Genomic DNA, 24,961 nt, shown 5'->3' with positions numbered 1-24,961 from the left:
TGGTGCAGAAGGATTCAGTAGGGATAAAGCATTAATACCATTTATCATACACTCCTAAGTCCTCTCCAGGAATACAGTTCTCATTGCCAGCTTAATATGTGACATACTATGTATATATGGATGTATTATATCCACATTAAGTGTGAATATAATGAGAAGAAAATAAAAGAAGATGCATTGGTTTGTAAGACAGAGCTAAAGTCTTCCTACTTGAATCAATCTAGTTAATCGGTGACTTGGTATATGGATTGGAAAAGATAACACCAGGCTGGAAAATAAGCTGCTTTAACATAAAGAATAATGTTGGTGCAATTTAAACAAATGGTATGAAAGGTGAAGACTGAGTTTAGGCTGACCACTGAGAAGCAAGTTACATAAATGTCAGAGGGGTGAAGGTCTGGAGCAAGCTCCCAAGAGGCACAGAGGGCCCCACTAACCTCACTGGAGCTCCTTGTGTCTCTGGAGAGAGGTGGTATGACACAGCTGAGCATTACCTGGGGAACACATAGGAACATTATCTCCCTATAGGCTCACATGGATAACTAATTTTCTTATGGCTATCCCTGATGTAATTTATTCCTGTTAATCTATTCTATTAATCCTATCTATTTCTGTTAACCTAGTCATGTGTTAACTAACAAATTACAGTCAAGTTAGATCTCATTATAACCCCAATATTTGTAGCAAAGTATGATTTACATTGTGCCTCAATTGATATCTTTATCTTTTTGAAAAAAAAAGGACCATGGTATCCTATGGTGAGGTGGGGAATTTCTGGGTTTGCTCATCTTCTCCCATTGACTGCAAAGGGTGCTGTGACAGCTCATGTTGAGTCTGAGTCCTTTGAAAGCAGCTCTGTCTGCTGCTTCTTTTTTCCTGGCATCGTAAGTGATTCAGCAGCACACAGTGGGGAGGAGGGGTCAGGGAGTGATGTGGGGTTTCTGCCTGTGCAGAGACAGGGATTGAGCCCTACCAGCAGGGAGTTGGTGGAGCTTGTGTGTAATAGGAGTCCAGTTGGGCTTGGTATTGATTTCACCAATGGCTGGCCTAAGAAGAGGTGAGCTTTTCCTCCATCTGCAGCTCTTTGTATAGGATATCACTGCCACAGTCCCCTAGAACCCTTCCAGGGGGGTAAATGTCTCTCCAGCTGTCCAAAGCCACTGAGACTACACACTCACCAAGGCACTCTGTGCCAATATAAGGTGTTCAGAGGAAGTTTCAATTTTTAACATCCTACATGAGTGAATCAACTTGGAGAAATACCTCAGTCTTCAGCAATAGTTGTAAGACTGCAAACCTGAAACTGTTTCCTGCAATTAGAAGGCTCTCAAAAAGCATATATGTCAAAGCCAAATTATAATCTTACATTGTAACTTTTGACCTTGTAACCCCTCTTGAGCAAGAGATTCTCAGACTATTAAATTCTCTTTATTGCTCTGTTATGTATTTGCAGCATGTGTTCAGTAGTAAATACCTCAGAACTAAAAAAACCCAAAACCAAACCCAAAACAAATTAAGAGAAAAAAAAAAGCTTTTCTTTTTTTCTTAATCAAGACAGGAGCATGACTCTAGAGGGAAAAACACTGTCTGAAGAAATCTTGCTTTGTTTTGAATCATGGTAGTGTGCCATAGAGGATAAGGTACCTTTTTAAGTCACTGATAAATATGCTAACTGCTTTTATTTAGCAACAGACTGTTAGAGACTAGTGCTAAGAAATAATAATGACACTTTATAACTTGGGCATTTGTCACAGGGGAACAGTTAAAAAAACCCTGCAGCTTCCCCGCTCCTTTTCTTCCCAGCAACTGTTGAACAAGAAAAGCAGATTTTCATGTCGTAGCAAGGAAATAGTTGCAGTGTCTGGGCTATGTCATGACAGACTCCTGTGGAAATGGAAACAGCATGGGTTTTCACTCCCAGCTGTGTATCTGTTAGAATCATGTATCGCTATAAAATATACTGAGTCCCTGTTCTGCTGTCTTGAAACTGTTTCAGAGCACTGCCCTGAATGTTGTCTCTTCAGCATGGGGACTTTCGTTGTGCAGTTAAAGGGGCGTTTCTGCATCTGATCTGAAACTTCACTTGCTCTGTATAAACTGAGGCTGATTACACGCACTCATTGAAGACGAGAGGAAGAAATGGCAGCAGCTCTGTGGGGAGACTGGCAGAAGCCTGTGCTCGGTGGGGAGTGTTTGCTGGGGTGCACATTGGCACTCGAGGATATATGGGAGACTGATGGGCACTGTGCACACAGGGCAAAAGGAGAGCTTGGAAAACAGCGTGTGATGCTGATACCTCCAGTCTGCCCCAGGGCAGCCCTAAGGAACATCTGCCCAGGCTGCTGGAGCATGACTTTGGGAGAGCAGCACTTATGCCTGAGAGTGATGTGTGCTTCCTGAGCCTGGGATGGGCTGGGACCCTCCAGGCAAGGGGCAAAGCCCTTTGGGGTGTTCTGTCTGCCTCTCCGAAGCATCCTGTTGGTAGATGGGAGTTGATACCCTGGGGGTCAAGCAAGAGTTTGTGTATTCAGAAGATGTTGGCTTCCTTATGTGGGTCAGGATGTAAAGCTTCATTTTAGGAATGGGATAGGATTAGGATACAGTTACTGCACTATTTCCTCTTTGACACTGGGTTATTAGGGTGGGACTAGAACTTACTTCACTTTTAAGAACTTCAGTCATATATATATGTGTGTGTGTGTGTGTATCAGCCCTACAGGATCTAAAATAGCCTACTGTTGCAAATTTAAGTCTTACCGTGCCTCTGTAGTCTGTGCATGTCCTTCCTGAGTAAGAGATCCATTAAAATGTGATGAAGACCATGTAGCACTATCTGACAAAGGAAAAGGGCTAAACACTGCCTTTCTGAGAATAAAATGTGCTTTTCCCAAGCCAGCCTATCTTCACAGGAGCTGAGATACTGGTGGAAGTGGGACTGTGATGGTGTGACAGTGGTAGCTCTGCAGGCATGAGCCTTCACGGGAGTATTGATGGAGTCAGTGGGCAGGGACACCCAGGGGCTTGTGATGGTTAAAGGCAGCAGAGCTGACATTCTAGCATCTAAGCAGTTTATTCACCACATTGGCTTTTCCATTTCTAATCATAATTAGGCATGTTTATTCTCTTTACCTATGAAATAATAATTTATACTTGTCTTCCGAGCCTTAGAACTGCAAGCCTATTCTCACCTCTCAACACTTCAGGTAGACTTACAGTGGCTTCAAGAAGCCACTTAAGATATTATGTGTATCAAACGTATATATATATGTGTGTGTGCAATGGTGGGGGGGGGGGGGGGGGAAGGCAGCTGAAGGAGTTGCTTTGAAGGAGTTCACAGTACGTTTGGAGTGGGATTATGCATACCAGTGGTTTCCAGCCTTGCTCTGTATGCAGACACCTACAGTATTTCTAAGGGAGATGTGGCACAGACCTCAGTCTAGCAAATGTGAGCCTGCTTTTCATTATTTACCTTTCATGGGTGTGAAAATAGTCCAGGGACTCCCAGGGAGATGCAGAGCACAGGCTGAAAATCACTGGTGAGGAAACGCTTTAAATAAGGACTTGGAATAAGTGAGATAATACGCTTTTGCAGTAATACCACAGAGACCTAATAACAGAGACCTAAAATACTGTCAAAAATTAAGTTTTCAGTGCCCTTTCTGAGAGATGTGCACATTTATCACTGCTTTTGAAATGCTGCCACCTCTCCATAAATTTTCACATAATGACCACAACAAAAAGTTTTCCATCAGGAGATGGCCTTGCAGTTATGGAGTACAGGATGTGATTATTTATAACCAAGCTTAGGTCTAAAAAAGAGCTTAAAACTAAACAGAATGGAGTAAGGCAGAAGTTTAAAATGCAACATTGCATTCAAAGCCTCAGCAACAAGATCTTCACATGGTCACTGATCTAGGCCAATGTAGATTTTCCACCATATGAGTTTTTTATTCCTGAAGCATAAAACCTTGCTAATTGAAAGTCAGATCTTGATATAAAGGCAATTAAATGGAAAAAGAAGAGCAGACAATTTCACATTCTTGAAGACAAGTTATTAGGAGAATGTAAGAGCATGGTTGCTGTTCATAAGCATCCTCACTCTTTTGGGTAGGATTCCTTCCTCCCAAGAACAGAAGCTCAATCCTGCGGATTCAGAAAACCAGTATTTTGCTGCGTAGCACCGTCCTGCAGTGTATGATGTCCTGCAGTCACACCAAGTAAACTGTAGTTGCAAGAGTTGCGGAACTCCTCCGTGCAACTGTTGGCTCCAGCGTATGGAGAGAAGGCAAACACCCTAAAAACCGCATTGGAGTTACTATTGGACCCACATTTTCTGTTCTGGTTTGTGTTAGTAGCACTTTATCTGGAGTAGGTGAACGCTGGCAGAGCTTCTTCCCACAAGGATAAACTGTATTGCCATTCATTAAGAGAGTTCAATGGAGTACAGCAGAAACTTTCCATGGACTGTTTTGAGACTTTTAATGGAAACTTATTTTGGCAAAGCTCTAAGAGCATTCAATAATTTTTGTTCTGAGATCCGAGAGCTAAAACACAAAGCTCTTCTGTCAGAGGCAAACCTGGTGACAGCAGACACATCCCATAGCTGTAGAACATACTCAGATCACAAGCCCAGTTTTCCCATGAGTTTTTTCAACTCCTGTACCAGAACCTTTTGGGAGATTTTAAACTGCATGAGGATATAATGCATCAGCCAGCAGCTGGTTTCTGTCACTTCTAAGCCCGTCTTTCTTTTTTCTTTTTTTTTTTTTTTTTAATGTTAGCATTATTATTTTTTAAGGCTATGTTGCATTCTGCTTAATAATCAGGAGATCTCTTTGAGGTAGTGCAAGTAAAGACATCCTGGAGTGAGACAGGCTCTTGAGATACCTTAATGCTGCATTAATATCAACACATTTGGTGGTATTTGGTGTTTTTTGGAAAATTTGTGCTTTCATTCCTTCAGGAAGTTTCTTCACAAGACATAGCTGGTTGGGAAATTTTACTTTTCAGTATCAGAACATCATGCTTGAGCAGCATTTATACATATTAAAGAGGAGATTTTTGAAAGCCAGTTCTGATATTTACCTCCTACTGCATGCCATAGAACTTCTATTCCTACTATGGAAATCTCTACCTAGATTTTGAAATGCAGACCTTTATTTCTAGTCTGGGAAGAGGGGCTTTTTTTTATTAATTTTTTTTTTTTTTTTTTTGAGACTGGCCATACAATCCAGTGTAGCATGACAGTCTCACATTCAGCATTGCTAAACTTATTTCCTAGCCCATGGAAGGAATAGTTTGATTTGTTCAAGATGGGTGTTTCTGTCCAAGTTTGTTGAGGCTAAGGAAAGACAAGGACACTACAAAGCTGCTGAAACACAAAGCTACTGTGTTCTCTGAAGCTGGTAGCATTTCATTGCTTGCAGCTAGGTGATTTACTAGGCTCCCAAGAGCAGCTACAGCTCCTCCATGAAGTGATATAGAGATGAGAGACTGGTAAATGCATTAAAGGCAGCCAAACTGAACTACAGCTTTAAAAACTTGCTAGGTTCATTTTTCCTAGGTAAGATGGCTCTGGTTTTAGTAACGCTTATCAAAAGTTACTTCATGTAAGGAGTAGCTTTGCAGTGTGGTGGGAGAGTTGGCAGGGTGATGTGTGTATTTGCTCAGAAGGTGACTATTTTGCAATTTTGGAAACTTTCTGGGATGCAGTGGCCAGAGCCAGATCCTTCCAATGTTAATGTCATGTTGTGGAAAACTAAGTGTGACTTTTTTTTTTTTTTCAACTGAGATTCATAAGCGCCCGCCTTGCATAATTTTTTCTTATATTTTTAGTACTCAGTAAAAGCCTTTGAAAGCTTAAAGATCTCAGATCTTAACATTGCTTGCCTTTTATTTCTTCACAGCTTGCTACTCTACCAAGTCTTTATTTCTTTAAATTTCCACATAGGAAAAAGACTAGGAAAAAAAATGGCATCTATGGACAGTGTACCAGAAACCTGCTAGAATGTGATTCCTGTTCTGCTAAAGAAACTTCTCACCCCAGATAAATGAAGGCAAGGAAGTGCAAGGAACATGAAGTACAGTGGTTTTCTTAGGCAGATGCAGTTGTAGCATGAGGCATCCTGGCAGAGTTTGAGTGGTTAAGTGGGTACACAGTGTATGTACTTAACAGATAAGCAATGGCCATGCTCCTGCAATGCTCCCAAAATGCCCCACAGCAGTAATTCCAGTGCTGGAGTTTATGCTGGGATGTTCCTAGCTCTTTTCTCCTCTGTTTTCTTCTAGAAAATGTAAAGAACAAAAAAACTCCTCATTTTGTGGAGGGCTAAAACCCATCCTGCTGCTTCCTAACCATATCCTCAGTGCATGCAGGGGAAGGATGGTGGTGCACCCAAGCTTCTATACCCTCTCTTGCCCTCCTCTTGCCACTAAATAAGCAATCACTTCACTGCACAGGGACCAAACAAGTTTCTGATATGCTGTAATATCATAAAAAGAACAAAGTTGATTATTTCTATTCAGAGAGTGGGGAAAAAAGAAAAAAGCCCACGAAACCCAGAGTATTAAAAAAACCTCTCAATCTGTCAAAATAGTCAAGCACAATCTTTTGCAGAAGAAACATCATGGGGATGGAGGAGCAGATGGGAACGGGAGTGAATGAATCAGTTTTACAGTCAGGCTTTCATATATCTACGTGGATTATGCTGTACTAGTAAAAAGTTTCCTTTCCCCCCTCAAGACATCTTTGGCAAAGACAAGCACAGTCCAACCAACTTCTACTGATAACTTTTTACATTCTGTGCTGTAGCTTAGGTTGTAGCTAATTTGCCAGCTTTTTGTATGAGAGGTGATGTTTATTCCCCCTTCACTGAATTGATGGAGCAATTTCTTTCTGGCAACTTGTTCTTACAAGGAGTAGAATGTGTTAAAGTAGGTTTGTGGCATTTATGTAAGGGTGGATTTTTTTAATCCTTATCTGCATGTCTTCTTTATTTTCATATTTGCATGAAGTTTTTTTAGTGTTTGAGAAAGCTGCACGGCATTTTGCAAGCCTTGTTGTTTCGAACAGGTCCATGAGGAAGATAAAACAATTAATGTCTCTCAAACATTGGGGACAAAGGAGTTTAAGAAAAATTAAATTAGCAGCTGCATTAATTTTCATTATGAATTTAAACAGCCACAAATTCTGAGTATATTTAAATTAATAATTTGACCTAAGAAGACTAGTACTGGATGATGTCTTGGCTTTTGATTTATTTTTTTTTTCAGGAAAGAAAAGCCGTTTGTGAATACGTTTCTTTTATTAGTGTTTTCAAAGACCAGATAAATAAGGGGCCCTCAAAAGTCTGCCTCAGTAACGGCTGCTTTACAGGCTTTTTGTGCAGCCCATTGCATGTCTGGGCCACAAAATATTTAATGCAGAACCAGAAATGTTTATTTTAAAGAGATGGGGGAAAAGAAGGATAAGGCAGTGGAAGGGCTACTTTGGCAACATCAGAGACAAGTAAAACCTGTGCTGGGGCCCTATTCTAAAACCAATTTTAAAAAAGGTAAACTCCATCATCTGGTTTTTAGGACATAGGAACAGATACTTCGCAGGTACAGCTGTGAGAGCATTAGCAGAGGTTTATCTAGTATGACATTTTACTTCTGGAGTCCAGATTGCAGAATTTCTGGGCTCAATACTATGCCATGGAGGTGCAGCTTTGCTGAAGAGGAGGAAACAGTGTGAGGAAGGCAGCCTGCCTTCTAGCTCTGGTTGCATGTCCAAGGTTAACTGTGCAAATCAAGAGGTGAAGAGGGAGCTTTTACGGAGTTTGAACAGCATGTAATGTACTGTAATGGTGCACTTCAAGTACCTTTTAAAATGTACAAACTTGTTTACATTTCTTCACAGAGCTAAAATCTGGAATTAAATGTGGCTGAGAGTCACTATTGCTAAACAAGCCTGACTCTAAAAGCAGTCCACTTGCTGTAACATGCAACATTTCTAGTACCAACGACTAAATTCTGGTTTTTTTCTTCTCAGACTTTTGAAGATAAATTGGTCTTCATCTTCAAAACTTACCCAGGTGCTGTTAAATCACTTTGTGGCTTTTTAGCTGTGCTTTCAAAATGTAATTGCAGTTCTCCTCCTTCCAGAAAAAAAGGGCGGTAGAAAGTCTGTTTACCTCATTTATTGAATTTCACAGTTAAATTAAGTGAAATAAAAGCTTGATTCAGACCCTGTTGGTTTCAATAGCAGTCTTTCCACTGAGTTTTAGTCAAGCTTTAAATGAAGATCAGAAGGTGATGCAGAGCTCATTTACATTTAATACTTACTCTTAAGCTACTCCTTTTAAGCGTTAATATTATTGGAGGCTTTTCAAACCCAGCAGCATGTATTAACTTGCTTGCTTGTGAACATGTACAAATATCCTAATTTCTGTTGGAAGCCCTAATGTAAGTTTTAACTGTAGCATTTGTTCCCATGAAGCTGGAGACATGCTTTTAAAGCTTTTTATCAGTTTTGACTTGTTCTTTGTAGTTAGTTGACAGGGTATTTGCTACGTTAGTACAGATAACCTAACAGTACCTTTATTGTTTGAAGCAGTAAATATCTTAGTCCTGTCTGCATTTTTTTGTCCGGTTTTAGCCTCACTTGAGAAGACAATCTCATTCCTAAAGGACAAGATGTCTCCTGAGGAATTTTGGGTTATAAATCCTGCTGACTGTAGCTTTCCAACTTGAATGTGTGTGAGGTTGGAACTTGCTATGGAACAGCTTTGGAGGAGACATCATGCTGTCCTGCAGCTATTTGGGCCCAGAGGTTTGGTGCAGTATAGACTATGGGTGCTGGCAACACTCTCTGGGACTTCTGTGCTCAGAGTTGGTGGGGTTATCATGGAGGTGGGAATGCGTGGTACAAGAGAGTGAACAAAACTTAGATTGGTTAACTTAGATGGTTGCTGTTATGTTTTCTGCACTTCTCCAGATAGATTGCAGTCTCAAGAGACGTCAGTCTAGTCATCTGGGAGAGCTACATATGTTTATATATACTTATTGGTTAAAAAATAGGAATGTGTTGCATTTGTGATAGGAAACTTTTAGTCTTCTACTTAGAAACATATGTAAATGATTTCTCTTGCCCTTTTTGAGTCAGTGTGTGAGTCTTCATGTAGAATTTACACCTCGGATTCAGAAGTTCATGTATGAACACCACAGCTTCTTTCGACATAAGACTTGATTTAATATAAGTAAAGAAAAACATGTGATTTCATTGGAAGATACATGCAATTTCAGTGCCTTGAGAAATCCCATGTGGTAAAGTGGTCACAGCGTAGTTTAATGCTTTTAATTCTGGCTTCTCAAATTAATTCATTTTTAAACAATTTTAAACAATTGAGTGCTAACGTAACTGGAAACTGGTCCCACATTTTCATGGGCACAAAGCTTCAGTTTCTTTTTATTGTGCTATAAAATCCTGCTGCTTTGTAGATGTTGCCGGAACAAACAACAATGAAGAAAGTAATTTTTTTAGATCACAGTGCACAACCCAATATATCTGTTGTCATCCTCTTTTTTTCCCAAATATCCCAACGTAAATCTTAAAATGCCAAGCCCTGCCACACATTTCTCCCCAAATTAAAGGCTCTGTGAGCCATGCAAGATTTCTCAGCTACTTGCTGCTGCACTCTGTGCAGGCTTTTAACACCACTGGCAGCAACACAGCAATACAAAATTCACTCTGAATGCCAAGAACCACTGCGTTTCTCTGAGCAGTTTCCCAGCTCTGAACTTGCATGGATGGGTTGTCTGATGGCCCTTCTCCTGCTCCAGGGCTCTGACTTGCAGTTGCATCAAGGTTTTTTGTGACTGGTGTGGTACCTATGTCAGTGTGTGCGGGTGGGGGACAGGAGGGCTGCAGCCATGGGGTGTCAGCATGTGCTACCTGGTGGGCCCCTTCTTGGGGGAAACCACTGGAGAGTACAGAGCCTGCTGAGACTCACACCAGTGTCTTTTTTCCCTTGCATGGTCTTGTTTGTGGTTGTCTTCCACACTAGAAGACAAACTTAATTTGTTCAGTGTGTAGGTTTCACACAGCATAAAGATCATTATCCCAGAACACAGGCACTGCGATGCTTTCTCTTGGAAGACCCAGTGCAAGTGGGATGGCAGTACTTCCACCCAGTATTACCAGTACACCACACTCTGCCTTTCCCTTATCCCCAGTGTCCTCCACAGTGGCTTCCAAAGTCTCGTTCCTCTCCATAGCATTCAGTCATGTTTCTCTGTGTTATTCACTGCTTGGATGTCTAAGCTGAGGCTGCTTTTTTGACTCGAAGAGGCACATTTGGCACCTTAGAGCATCCACTTTCAGTGTCTCTCTCTGCTGTAGGTAGGGAACTGTAGGCCTAAAAATGGCAAGCTGTGGCATGAACTCACCACTTTGCCCATACTGCTCTTGATAGATCTGTACTTTGTCACCCTCCTCTGCCAAGATCACATGGAAAAACTTCTGGGGGTGAGGGGGAGGACTTCAAAGTTGATATTGACTTCCAATAACACAGTCATTTTGTCCTGAGTTTCTTTAAAGATGGTTAAAAAGGGAGGGAAGGTGCCTGTGTGGTTTTCTGTACAAAATTTATTAAGTGTTGTGTAGAAAATATATAAACTGTTTGTTATTATCTGTGTGTACATCATGTGTGTATGGTCAATGGATATGAAGTTACCTTATTCTTCTTTTTCCTCACTAATTAATCATAGGATTAATCATAGGAACATCTCATTATTTGAGTTCATTGGTGACTGCACTTGCGATAGACCTGGCCACTAACCTTGAGCAACAGCTCAGCAGAGGAAGCCCCACACAAACTCTTGGTTTTCTTTATAGCAGAAAATATATTTCCTTTATAGCTGAAAGGGTGCCAGTGGGAGGAACAGTCTGGCAACAGCACCCAAGCTACTGGTGAGCACATCTTGGGGAGCTTGACTTCCAGCCATTCCTCTCAATAAATAGCCTCCCAAATTCAAGGCCAGGTCATACTGAAGCCATTGTCCCTGTGGTGGGAACGTGGGCTGAAGGGGTGAAGCCCAGCTGGAGCATCCTGGGGATGTTGGGAGCGGGAGCTGTGCCCCATGGCACCTGCTTTGCTGGGAGAGGAGAGCCCTGTTAATGCAGAGGCCACCATGCTCAGGTGGCTGGGGCACCCCTGGACATTCCAGTGCCAGCTCTTGCCTCTCCTCACTTGTCATTTTCCCACTGATGCTCCCAACCACAGTGATTTTCTGTTGCATGAAACAATGCAGTGGTCACCTCTTTTGATCCCCCAGTCCCTTTCAGGGCCATTGTATCCTAGCTCCCTGTTTTCTGTCTAGGATGTGTTCTGCAAATGTAAGGCCTTGCATTTGACTAAATGTTGTCAAAAATGTTGGCTTGTTTTCTGAAATTATACAAAGCAGCCTGTGAGTGTTGCTTGTCCGTCTTTATTATTTAGAACCATGGCATTGTTTGTGTCATCCAGAGGTATTCCCAGCAGTGACTTGATGTCTTACAGATCACTGATTAAAAATCCATCAGAAGAAAACTGATCTAAAGCTGGGTTGTTTTTCACTACCCCACTAGAAGTACCCTCTGCAAAAATTACAATCGATTATTCACCTTTAGAAATCAGCCTTTTCCCAAACTGTAGAAAGGTGCAAGGTGACAATTCCCATTTCTTCAAAATTCTGTTGGTATTTACAGAAAATATTAGTATCTCTTCTACAGCTGCATCCTGTGGCATTCAGAGGGGAAAGCTCAAACTCTGGGCTAGCCCATTGTAGATGCTCCAAATTTACACCATTATCTGCAAGAAAAGAATTTAATCCTCCATCCAGTTCACATTGAAGCCAGGGGAAAAACTGATTTCAGCACATCCCACTCTGGCCTTAATCTGAAGGATTAATGAAGATACATGGTAAATTACATAGTGACAATAGAGAAGAAAAATAGGAATATCAGTAAATGATGTGGAGAAATAAAACAACAACCACCCTAGGGAATTAGTAAATCTGAATCCCTTGTTGTCAGAAATGCTCTGATTTTGGAGTCATTCAAGAGCAAGTTGGTTTGTATTATTCTTGTTATGATTTATTTTTTTAGGGGAAGGCACTCACCGGCACTTGGTCCATCCAGCTGTCACACTGCTTCCATCCCTTCAGTTCAGTACATTGGAGGGAAGGTATCTGCTCCTAAAGGGAGGAAGAGAAATTTAAATATAGATCTAGCTGGAAAAGTTGCTGTTGTCAATTAAATAGAAATCAGAAGCCATCTGGGAAAGTTTTTCCTTAAGGCATATTCTTTTTCTCTGCTATGGTGTTAAGTTTTGGTCACTTTTGCAATTAAAATTGCTATTTGAGTGTTTTTAAGAGCTCTGTCATTGTTTTGTTCCCAGTCTAAAAAGTTGGAATTCATCTCTGTAACTAACCACACTGTTTGAGCGAGCACTTAGTACAGCCATGAGGCTGTTTTTCACTATGCTTTAAATTAAAAGTATTTGAATGTGTGCAAAAATTATTACCTTCCCTGGCAGCATTTTCAGTGCCCAAATGCTTCTATTGTTAAGCTGAAACTGCACTTTTTAAACGTTGTATGCATTTGCAACCACTTTTTTCAAGGGAAAATAGATGCCTGCATCTGAGCACTGTTTGCACTCCTCACCTGTTTTCTAGCTTTTCCTGTGTTTTTCATAACTTTTCATATCCTTCTCTTGTAGATAGTGGTGCAAATTTGGAGCATCTACAAGTACATGGTGGGCTAGCCCAGAGCTTGAGGTTTCCCCTCTGAATGCCTCAGGATGCAGCTGTGGAAGAGATACTGATATCCACAGCTTTTTGCAGTGGATTGGTTTTTCTTTTTGTTTCATGAGGGCTCTCCTCCCTCTTAAAAATCTTAGTCAGTACGTAAAACACACAACCAGTAATACCAAAATTTCTCCTTCACATCTCTCTCTAGTGTTGAGGAACTGATTAATGTATGAAATATTTCAATTTAAATGGTTATATTTTTTAAAATATAAAAAAACATTGGTTTCTTTTTCCAACCTCTGATATTTTATACTCTGTTTTCTTTATGGAAAGTATTGCATGGTTTTTTCCCTTTTTATCAGAAATTAGGTTAGTCACAGTGACAAATCTCCTGTCTGCTCTAGTACTTCTTTGTAAGCTTGAATGCCTTGCAAGCTTAAATTATCTTGATCATTTGACAGTACTAGCTGCACTTTTTTTGTTTCCCTGCTAGGTTATGTGGATCTGTTTAATAGCTGTAAGGGAATGCTCTGAGCTTGGTTAAAAAAAATACCCAATATACAGGACCTGCCCTTATAGCTGATGTACAGATGCATGCTTGAATGACACAAGGATCTTCATTTAATTACTGAGGCCCCATTCCGTGGAGGTCAGTGGAAGCCTTCATGAGGAGAAAGCAGTTTTCCTCCTTGGGAGGAGCGTGGAGGTGCAGGGTACATGGCTGGGACTCTCCATGTGAAGGACATGGCTTTGGAATGGCGTGATTGTCCATAAAGACCCATCTCAAGTATTTCTTACAAAATTATTCCAGTTCACTTGAAAGGTTTTTCTGTCACCCTGAAATCAAGTTGAATTGGTTGTGGGCAGCAGGGACATTGAGTGACATTCTTCCCTGGCTTTGAGTGGCAGCTTTGATCTAGACCAAGTGCAAGTGCCTGGGAAGGTACCGCTTTTCCATGAAATACCTAAAAAGAAATCACAAGTGAACTTACTAACAATGAGTGAGGAGAGAGGAATATTTACAAATGTCCTGGCAGATTAAGCAAATATATTTTGTCTTCAAGTTTTGCATTGTCAATAATGGCTGGAAAACTTACAGAAAAAGTATATACATTTATTATGCCAGGGTGTGTAGAATTGTAAGTGATACATGAAGCATGGAAATGGACTTGAGTGGCCCTGAAATTGCCTTCGCAAGTTACTGTTTTGATGTGTCTGTCAGCGCTACAGGGAAACTAACACAGGCTAAGCCTGGACAGAAACAGCTGATGATTTGGGGACTGGTGATAATTTAGTTTCAAATCGTTCTCCAGGGATTTTCTCAAGACTGGGACAAATATGCAGGACAGAATTGGGACTTCAGTGATCAGATTTTCTGGGGAAAAGATGAAAACAGATTTCACTTGTATCAAGGCAATTGCTGCAGAGACCACTTTGTTCATCTGAGATTGTGTGGATTTGGAAGAACACAGTCAATTAGTACTACAGCAGGATGGACAACCACTTCTTTGGGCTGTGCAAGAAAAAAATGGCCAAGGAGCAGGGAGTTGTAGACGGTCAACACATTTTCATCACCTAGAAGTACTCCTTTTAAGTCCAGCTTCAGGGCAGAGAAGGGGAGCAAGCATGTCTGGGGACAGAGAGAGGATTTTAATATCCAGGACATCCAACCCTGCACTTTCCGTAAGCACTAAAATTCATCAGTTTTGCAGCTATCAGTATTGTGCCTATTTCTACAGCTCTTTCACCACTGGTGTCTTACACAGTGCTTAACATTTTGGCTCATTTCAGCCGTATCTGCCTTTTTGTAAGCTGTTAAGGTAGTACTGTAACGGATATCAGATCAACAGTACTTTGTCATTTCAGAAGTGCAGCATATGTGCTAGGAGCAACAACATATAGGGAAAAAATGCTTTGCAGTGGTATCCCATGGTGCTGCCCATCAAACTTTTTGGTTTGGGCCTGGGACTCTGGGCATCCAGCAGGTCACCTGGGATGGAGCAGGAGGGCCCCACAGCTCCCTGCAGGCAGCCCCACTCCCAGCTCTGAGCCCCAGCAGCCTCCTGGGTTGTCCTCTCTATGTCAGAACTTCCCAGACTGACCGTATTTTTATTATATTAATATCACAGGTAAGAGCAAAGCCTTATGGGGATCAGCCTGTGACCTGAAGTTCAGTTCTTAATTTCAGCTTTTCTACGGCTCCACTCTGAATTTTTCATCAGGAAACTTCACTCACTGTGGTGTTGTTTGGGTTTTTTTACCCTCATTTATATCTAAAATATGTCACAGACATGTGTACATGTCCACATGAGACACATGTTAGGTGATTACATACTACCACAGCCCCCAGCAGTACCACAAATGTATCCGTATCTGCTAGTGGATAGTGCTGGCATTGCTATAAATTGAAACAGAAGTATATAATGAATGTCTGTGGCATCAAAATCTGTCCTTTGAAGGGCAAAGAGGTCATGCTCAATAGAAGTTACAGCATAATATAATCCATCCACTGAAGCATACACATCCCACTTAAAGCAAGGCAAATTCTGCTTTTTCCTCTGACCAGAAAGGCATTCACATTGTAGTATTATACACAGATAGTTATAACATTTAACTGTTCAGAACATGGTTTTCATAAGCAAAAAAATTGCTTATGGTATTATTTATCAGAAGCAAGAAGGCCATTTTATTTCCAGATGTTCTAGTTGGAAAATTATTCAGTACCTTTGCCTGAGTTGAGTAGCACTGGTGCAGGGGTTTAGAATGTTCTGATTGATTTGGCTTTTATTTGCTCAGCATATACTGCTTATGACCCATGTTCTCATTTGGTAAACACTGCTGTGAGGAAGGCAACTTTTCAGATGTACTTAGATCTCTTTGCAGCAAACAAGTATTTGGCCTTTTATCCCTTTGAGCAAACAAAATATTGCGTGTGAGGGGAAAAGGTCCTGTAGGGTACTCTGACAGATGCTATCCATACGTTATCATAAGCTACCCATTTTTATTTTTTTTCTCTCCAAATCTTAACTAACATCTTGTCTAGTACATCTACCAGAGATGTTTTGATTTTAGCTATGTAGGGATAGCCCAGTGAATGACTGGATGAGTACACGGTTTGCAGGGCTTGTGTGTGGTGTTTTTTTCTCTAAAGCAACTTGTATTTTGCTCTTTTATTGCAATTGAACTGGTGGTGATAACTTTTGTCAGTTTCTCTGGGTTTGGTAAAGCAGAGTAATAGAATTTCAGGTGGCAACTAACTTTTTCATCATGCTGTTAGAAAAGATTGTAATCTCAGTGGTGCATTGTGTGGCACTGCTTCCTTCCCCACCAGCCAAGCAGGCTTAGGTGGATGTGTGTGCCAAAGCTTAATATGCCAGGAAATCTCCTGAATCTACTGTACTCCCAATATATCGGTGTCAAGAGTTGTGTGAGCCCAGAGATTCACTTTGCTCTTAAAACCCAGACTTTAGCTTGAGGGGGTTCTGCAGAAAAACTCTCTTCCCTGCACTGATCTTACATGGAGACGCAGTGCCCCCCAGAGCATTGGAAATGGGTCCTCAGGGAAATTGCCTTTGGTGGTACTTGGCAGCATGCCTCTTTCAGTAGTGTTTGATGGCACTGTATCAATGGCTTCTCAGGAACTGACTTATTTTTGTGATGCAGAAAACTTCTTGCTACTTATGTACAAATCAGAGATTTTGATGTAACAAAAAGTGATGGAGGGTTATTCCAGTTCTTAATACTGGTACATCTCTGTACCCGGGAAATGTCACGTGCACTGTAAAATATTGTCATTAGGGCCAGGCAAGGTGACGTTCTTGTTTCTTATGAATGTGTGCTGATGCTTCACTTACTGTAGTGCTTATAAAGGTAGGTGGGCTACAAGTCTTTACCCTGTGCTTATTCTTGCTGTTCTTCATGAAGTCTTCATTTCTCCACAGTTTGTCAAGGGACGAATAACAAGCTGACCCAACTGGGACATGTGGAAGACCATTTCACCAGCCTTCAGAGGATGTACAACAACTGCGAGGTGGTACTCAGCAACCTGGAGATTACATATGTGGAGCACAATCGTGACCTCTCTTTCTTGAAGGTTAGCATTAGCCAATGTGGCCTTCCCTGCTAAAGGAATCTTACTGTATTTTTTAAGAGCAAAGGATCAGCTACTTACAAAATTCTGCAGTGATCCTAAGCCTAGCTAGCTAATGTCAGAGAAATTGCAGAGCTCAGCATTCCTGTAGGCTGCAGGATAGGCTCCTCAACCCTATGATACTAAATCAGGTACTTGGAGAAATAGCTTTTCAAGCACCTGCTAACCTGTGTTCTCATTTATATATAAATATTACTGGGTCCTTACACATTGCCTCTCTCCTCAGAAGGCTTTGGTTGTGCTGTTGGGCAAATCAAAGCACGAAATGAGTGGCACCCACTCATGGCACTGTGGAGGCCTTTACTGTGCCCTCCAAGATCTGATCATTTTCCCTGTCATGGTGGTGAGTGCCTCTCCAGCCCACAGCACCCACACCCTAAGCAGGCAGGTCCTGTACAATGATTTCCCACACAGACACTTTGAGTGATTTTCAAGATAATCCTCTGCAGCTGAGACATAGGATACGTCCAGCTCAACTTTTGTTTTGTGCATGAGCAGCCATGTCAAGCTGAGAGGGGAACAGACAGGGGATGCATATTAAAACACAGCCACAGCATGGGAAAAGGCACTGTCTGCCATGGAGGTACCCAGATTCTCCAACAGTAGAGAGTGGGCAAGGGATACAGCTCTGCTCCTCCACTGCCAGGTTGCCACCCTTGGCAGTAGCACCACACTGGGTTTTTTTGTTTGTTTTTTGTTTGGTTGGTTGGTTAGTTTTTTTAAGAAGATGTTTCAAATGCATTGCTTTTCATATACTTGTTTATCAGATTTGGAGGTTTTCAAAGAAAGATGCAGGAGAGGAAGTAGGTTTTTTGACATGATAAGTCATTGTCTGATATCAAAAGGTCTTGTATGTCTGATATCAAAAGCTTTGGATGAGCAAGTCAGTCCTCTCAGCTGGAAGGAGTAGTCGCCTTGTGTGAGCTTTTGTTCTCAGGGAACAAAGAAAGGGGAAGAAAAATTCGTTATAGTCACAAGCAGGAACATCAGAAAATATATGGTTCAGACATATAGGCTACAAATATGATGGTACTGCCATTTTGCTTTCCCAAGCACAATTTCACCACGGAGTTCTGTGTTCCCAGGAACATAACATCACTTGAAATCTCACTGGTAGTCTTCACAGAATAGGAAAATATCCTAAGTAATAGCTTGAGGGTTCTTCATTTATGGTAATTTTTGTAGGAGATAGAAATGCACATATTTCATAGGCAGGAGTCCCTTCATCCAGGGACAGTGCCTCACTAATTTTGTTTTTTTGTCCTTTAAATATTTATTAAATAAGAGGAAGAGGGTTACCTGATCTTTCCCTCTGCTGAGCACTGGAGGATCCTCAAGGGAAAGAGCACAGTATAACAGCCTCAGTCAGATGGCACCTCTGTGTGGCCAGTGGTTGGAGGGCAAGTATTCAGAGGAAGCATCACACTTGGCTTCCAGATCATACATTCTTACCCTTTTCTCCTGCATCCCTTAGAAAGCTCCACTTGCCCTTGCATGGGGACAGAACAGGGTCCATCTGAACCTTTGAAATGACCCCCCTGGTAGCTGCTCTAAGGATCAGTTTATACCTGCTTAGACAGCAGTTTTCTCCATAGTTCCTTCTTGTTCTCAGGTTTATTTATTTTTTTAATGAGGTTAAGTGGTTTATCATTCCTTGAAATGGAAAGATGGTGGCTTGGAGGGGTGGGAGGAGTAAAGTGACTTTGTTGAGAAGAGTACTGTGGATTAAACACCTTTTTTTCTTCTATTGTTCTCTTAGACAATACAGGAGGTTGCAGGCTACGTGCTCATTGCGCTTAACATGGTGGATGTCATTCCCCTAGAAAATCTCCAGATCATCCGAGGCAATGTGCTATATGACAACTCTTACGCCCTGGCAGTTTTATCCAATTACCACATGAATAAAACCCAGGGACTCCGAGAGCTGCCAATGAAACGGCTGTCAGGTGAGATGAGGGCAAGAGGTGGATGCACCTGTAATGCAGACTGTTAGTTTATTGTTGTCAGGATCCAACTGAAGATCCCCTCTCGAAGTCTTATGCTGTTAAATCCTGCTTTTTTAAAGGATCTGATTGTAGTTTCCCAGTTCCCTAATTGCTTTCCTGCCAGCCAGTCTTCTTGAAAAGATAAAGAAAGTTCATAATTTCCTATTGCAGAAAGGTCCAGAAAATCCCAAGCATCAACAGGGTGGGGAGATTTGTGTCTGCCAGAGTGGCAAAGAAGTATCCACTCATTATTTTGCATTATTTGATCCCAGTGCATACGTGTTGGCATATTCTGTGAAAGTTCAGTGGGAGCTCATGATTTCTAAGTTAGGCTCTTATTGGTCTCTGGCTGTGCACACCAGCAGTGCCACCTCCACTGAGTGCAGTGGCCTCTGGAGGTGGTACCAGACAGAAAGCCGCATCTTTGTGTCATCCAACCACAGCCAGCCCTCCAGAATCCATCAGTCTGAGTGTGGTGTTAGTTGCACCATCAGGAGTAATGCTGCCACTAAAATTGTCCTTTTCTTTCAGCATAGTGTGACTGAGGTGAAGATATACGTGGTTTGTTTCTCTTTCTTTAGACCGGAGACAGAAGGCTTAGGCGGTTTTCTTCACTTAACGATTTTTTTCCTTCCATGGCAGAAATTCTAAATGGAGGTGTTAAAATCAGCAACAACCCCAAACTGTGCAACATGGACACTGTTCTCTGGAATGACATCATTGACACAAACAAGAAACCTCTCACAGTGCTTGAATTTTCGAGCAACTTGTCATCTTGTGAGTACTAACTTCCTGAAAATGCCATGTGGTACCCCATTTCAGAGAAGAATGAACTTCCCATCTTTTGTGCAGTAGGTTTTAGGTCCACCAGTTCCTGCATGCAGGACTACCAAGTCCTGTTCCAAGGGAAATCCTTTCATTTCTTCATTGCTGGCCTAAGACGTACATTTTCATTGTGGTTAGGTCTTCAACTCATAACTCAGTTCTTGGGAAAGCTTCTCTTGGTTCCAGACAGTACCCTGTGTATGTGTTCCTCAAAGGCAGCTCAGAGTAATGTGCACTCGTTTGTTTCCAGCAGTCTTCTGTTTACAATGTAAGGCTTTGGTATAGAAAACCCACATGTGTAGGTAACTTCATGGAGTTAACTATGAAACTTAAAGCCTTTTTAGCACTAAGACCCAAGCTGAGTGCCTGAAAAATCTGATGTCTTGGGCTGTACAGGTTATCCTTGCAGAATTAATGATAAAAAGGCAGATAAATCTGATGCTTTGGATCAGGAGAGAAATGAACATATATTTAAAAGCTTTGTGTAGTGTATACCTGGAGTGGGTCTGAACTAATCCTGCAGCCTTACAAGTCCCTAGTAAAATCCCCAGTAATTTCACGGAAAGGAGAGTTTATTTTCATTTCTGAACATTTGATTTCTGGCACTAAAAATTGGCAGAAAAACATATTTGCTTTATCTTCCTCCAGTTGTGTAATTGCCTGAGAGCTAATAGCCAGCTTCTGTGTTGACATATTTTTCTGTGGAGCCGTACCATATTGAAGGAGTTGCAAACTATACAAGTCAGCACAGGAATTTGGCTCTAAAAACTACAGAAATGCTAACCTTTAACTTTTCTTTTTTCTTTTTTATTTTTTTTTAAAAGAAAGTTATTTGGTCCCACACCAAATCAATTAGCTCTTGGTCAAGTATTGGCACTTGTTCAGCTGCTTGGTGGGTGAGGGGACAATCACACTGCTAACTAGTAGGAAATGCCTCATAGTGAATTCCGGATTAATCTACTTAGACTGTCCTTTATGGTTTTAATAACTATCCCGTAATCTTAAAAAAAAAAAAAAAAAAAAAAAGTTTAGCTGGGACTTTGCTTGTCTTTAAGAAAAAGAAATAAGAAGAAAAAAAAGAAAAAGAAAGGGATGGGAGAGCACCTAGCACCGAACCTTCAAAACCAGGCGGGGTGTCCGTCCAATCCTGCCTCTGCTCCATCAATTGCCCATCTGCTTCTCAGTCCTACACTGAAGATTTTTTTGGCAGAGGGCAGGAGGAGGGTGCAAAGCAGACAGGTCAAATTACTTTGTGGTCAAAGTAGCTGGCAGTTGCCTGCGAATCCAGTTGGGTTTGTTTTCTTTTTAGAACCGCATTGTTCAGAAACACTGATTTGCATGTGCCTGTAGCGAGCAGCTGGCACGTGGCCAGCCACAAGCTGGCAGTGACTTGCCATTGCATGCAAACTCCAGCAGAAGAGCTAGCCGGGCAGTAGCTGAGATTCATGTTCCTGGGAAAAATATGCCTCTTTCGTAAGCTAGACTGGCTGGGCGTTGTGCTTTCTTGCTCAGAGGTGTGGAGATTTGCACGTAGGAAACCAGAGATGAACAGAGGATGAGGAACTGAAGTCCAGCTCTCAAAATGTTGGGGCACTTCTTCTATATAGGTGCTCTGTCCCCTGATCCATTAAGAAGGAAAGCTGAGTATCCTTGTTTACTGTGACTGATGTGATGTTGTCTGTGTTTATAGAACATAAAACTCTGCTCTTGTGTTTTAGGTCCCAAATGCCATCCAAACTGCACAGAAGACCACTGCTGGGGCCCTGGCGAACAGAACTGCCAGACCTGTAAGCTTGCAGATTAATTAAGAAATATCTTGTGTGCTCTGACATACTAAACTTCTATCTACTGAAAAACTAACCTGTCAAGCACAAATTAGTGACACATGTTTCACACTTGTCCTTCTCTGCATCCCACCTTGCTGGGACTCCTTGAAGCTCACCACAGGGGGAGGTGGCTGGCTTCCCACACTCCACAAGTGCAGTTGCGGGGAGAATGGCTCTGTCTGCTCCCCCCAGGTAGCCCCTTTTCTGGAGGGGAAACCTCAAGGTGGTTTCCCTGTAGATGTGCTGTTCCTCCAGAGGGAAAACACTGCAGCTGTCTCCCATATTGAACTTTTTGTTTGTCGCCCACAGCTTTCTCCCATCTGCACTTGAGAACGTTTATTCTTTAAGTTATTTTACCATATAAGAGAGAAATCAGTAGCTGCATGGTGAATTGTTTGCCTTCCCACTGTTTCCCGCAGAGCCATTCTGCAGGCTAGTTAACAAAGCTTTGGATTAATTTCTACTATTAGAAGCAACAACATAACCCAGTTTTTCCTGCCTTTAATTCATCTTTTTGTAATCCCTGTACATTTCTTTTGTAAGAAAAGATTACCCTTCATGTGGGTAATCACAATACATACTGTATTCAGAGGACCTTCAGAAGACTGAAATAAAGAGCATTATTTCATTTTTCTATAGTAAGTAAGGAAATGCAGTGTTTCTGATTTTTCTTTCCTGATGGTATTATATAAAGTTCAGTGGAAAGAGTGCTGGTCCAGATGCAGTGCAAATGAAATAAACACCTTATCTTTGGTTTTCTATTGCAAGTAATTACCCAAACCTAAGGTTCTTTCTTAGAAGTATCAGGCCAAATCTGTGTGGCTTCTAGGGCTTAAGGAAAAAGGGAGCATACAACTTCTCTTTTGTACAAGCTTTAGGATTATTTTCAGTCTGAGCTGCAGTCTGGCTCATGCCTTCAAGTGCTCTTGAGGCATACAGTGGCTGAGCACACAAAGCCCTTCCCTGGCCACACAGCTGTCTCACGGGCTTGCAAAACCTCAGGTCTCAGCCCTGCAAGGTTCCAGTACTTACAAACTCTTGATGGCTTTGGGAGAATGGCTAGGAGTGTAGAAAAACTTTTGCAGGCTCTGGCTCTCCTCTTGGGGCATTTGGGAATCTGGCCAGCTGAAAATGTATCCCACATTTCCCTATGTGGGAAAGTTTGGGATGTTACGTATCTTTCTCCTTCAACGAACATAAACGTTTGCTGTGATACATATTTCCAGCAGGAAGCTCTAGTCAATGGCTATCAAAGTGACAAGCTATTTTACTCCCTTGCTGATGCTTATGAAAAAATAATATAAAAATGCTGTTTGTGTAAAACAATGTGCCTTTTATTCCTCTGTTTCTAGTTGAACGGAGGAGTTGCTATCAGAGAAGCTAATACATATTGTGCAAATAATCTCTTTCCTTGAAAATATAATAGCTTGCTTACAGGTCTACAAGAAAAATAATAGTTTGGATACAAAAGTGTGTAATGAAAAAAGGGAGGAAATATGGTTTTTTAAATAGCAGTGTTTTATACCCTGTTGCAGACTACATTTTTCAATAATTTTCTGTTAATTAACAACCATCTGTTTTGGACTTACAGGAATTCCTGGTAATATTGTAACTCATTTGTACCAACTGCAAAGTTGATAACAGTTTCTGTATTGCACAGCCAACATGCTCTGATGTCCATTGCCAGGGTCTGTGAATCAGTAATTGTTTTTTAGAGAACAAACTATCTCATTCTGGGGCTCTGGTACAAACACATGCAAGCCATTAATTTCTGGGGGGGTTTTGTAATTGTTTTGATTATCATTTTCTCTGCTTTGATATTTAAATGGAGACAATTTCCTGATTCCCAACAAAGTGTTGCAGGCAGTCTTTGCTTCCCTGCAAAAAGCTAAATCAGAGCCAGTTCTTCCTCTGGGTTGCTGCACTGGTGCAAACCTTGTGGGAGTTGAGTAATGAAGATAAAACTCAGCCAAGGAATTGACGCCTAAAGAAAAACAATACAATAAGCATATGAAATCAGTTTGCTGAGTGGGTCTTCCCTCTCTGCAAATTTCAGAAATATTTTTAGTGCACTGAAGGAATCTTAACACCACACCAATGAGGTACAGTTTCCAGTTATAGTACAGAGTCCTGGCAGTTCTCCTGACGTGTTGTTTTTCCCAAAGCTAGCACTAACAGTAGCAAATTTTCTCAACAAAATGGAGCCAGATCCTGGTCTGTTGCCCAGCTGTAAGATGCAATGACCCCACAGTTTTTCTTGGTTTAGGCATTGATGCTACAGTGACCTGGATGCTCTTTCTAAGCAGGACATGGTTTACTGGCTGGGACCAGAGTGCCCAGCACCTCTTGAGAGCCAAGATAATTGTGTTCTGAACACAACTTGTTTTCCACACCACCCACACCAGTTCTTACCTCTCCTGAGCTTTGGACTTAAACTAGCAAAATGGGGGAAATCTGCACAGAACTTGTGCCAGGCCTTTTCTCGAGATTTCTTGATCTCACCGCAGCAAGTACAGCTGAAACATTCCTCATTCCTGATGGTTTCCCTTTTTTCCTTGTTTCTTCCAGTAACAAAAGTCATCTGTGCCCAGCAGTGCTCTGGCCGGTGCAGGGGAAAGGTGCCCAGCGACTGCTGCCACAACCAGTGTGCTGCGGGGTGTACAGGGCCTCGGGAGAGTGACTGCCTGGTAATGATGCTACACTTCCCCCTTGGAACTGCTTAAATCCCTGCTCCAGCTGCATGTCCTCTAGCCTTCTTTCATCTTAGAAGGCCTCTGAGACATGCTGACCCAGAGGATGCCCCAGGGCTTCTCTGCAAAGGTAGTCAGTGGGAGGGAGATGAACTTGATGGCACACTTAGCTAGTCTCCAGTACCTCTGCAGATGGACCTTCCTAATGTGTGCCAAACCAGCCTTAGTGCCTTTGTGAGGCCGCTGAGCTGAAAGACATTGCAGAGCAGCTAAGCGTTTGCTGTAGGGGGAATTCTCCATGTAGGCAGGTCAGTAGTAATCTTAGTTACCAAAGCAAGAACTTATTAGGGAAATCAAAATCTTTTTGTGTTTCATTGAACTTCAGACACAAAATCTAGGCTTTTCTTTGTGGTTTTCTGTTGCTGCAGCCTGTGTTTGAGGGACCCTGGAGCAATGGAGAGAGAAGGAGCAAATGGAGATTTTTTAGGAAAAAATCCCATCTCTTTTCTATGACAGTTTCAGGGTGTTGGTGCACACTGTGTTCTTAACTCTCCCCCTTGCTTGTGCTACACTTCATTCTGATTTAAGTGACATTTGAGTATTTGCTACAAACACAGTCTGGTCTGGGGTATTCCTTGTCCCCTTGTAAATTGTGTGGCTATGATGCCTTTGCTGATACAGAGTAGACAGTTATTCTCTTCCATCTGGACAGTC

At 41.7% G+C, this 24,961-nt stretch overlaps 1 protein-coding gene across 2 annotated transcripts in view; it reads left to right on the top strand.

The window, feature by feature from the left end:
- The window catches only part of EGFR (epidermal growth factor receptor), a 155,216-nt gene that overhangs the window by 94,870 nt on the left and 35,385 nt on the right, over nucleotides 1-24,961 (top strand). For both annotated transcript variants that reach the window (XM_071736205.1, XM_071736204.1), the window contains exons 2-6: nucleotides 16,713-16,864; nucleotides 18,681-18,867; nucleotides 19,549-19,683; nucleotides 21,450-21,518; nucleotides 24,126-24,244. In XM_071736205.1, the coding sequence (XP_071592306.1) occupies nucleotides 16,713-16,864; nucleotides 18,681-18,867; nucleotides 19,549-19,683; nucleotides 21,450-21,518; nucleotides 24,126-24,244 (662 nt within the window). The remainder of the gene's footprint in view (nucleotides 1-16,712; nucleotides 16,865-18,680; nucleotides 18,868-19,548; nucleotides 19,684-21,449; nucleotides 21,519-24,125; nucleotides 24,245-24,961) is intronic.

This window comes from Heliangelus exortis, chromosome 2 (genome assembly GCF_036169615.1).
Source record: "Heliangelus exortis chromosome 2, bHelExo1.hap1, whole genome shotgun sequence".
In the NCBI taxonomy this organism is placed as follows: Eukaryota; Metazoa; Chordata; class Aves; order Apodiformes; family Trochilidae; genus Heliangelus; species Heliangelus exortis.
The sequence above is the reverse complement of the archived record's forward strand: the minus strand, read 5'-3'. Positions and strand labels throughout refer to the sequence as shown.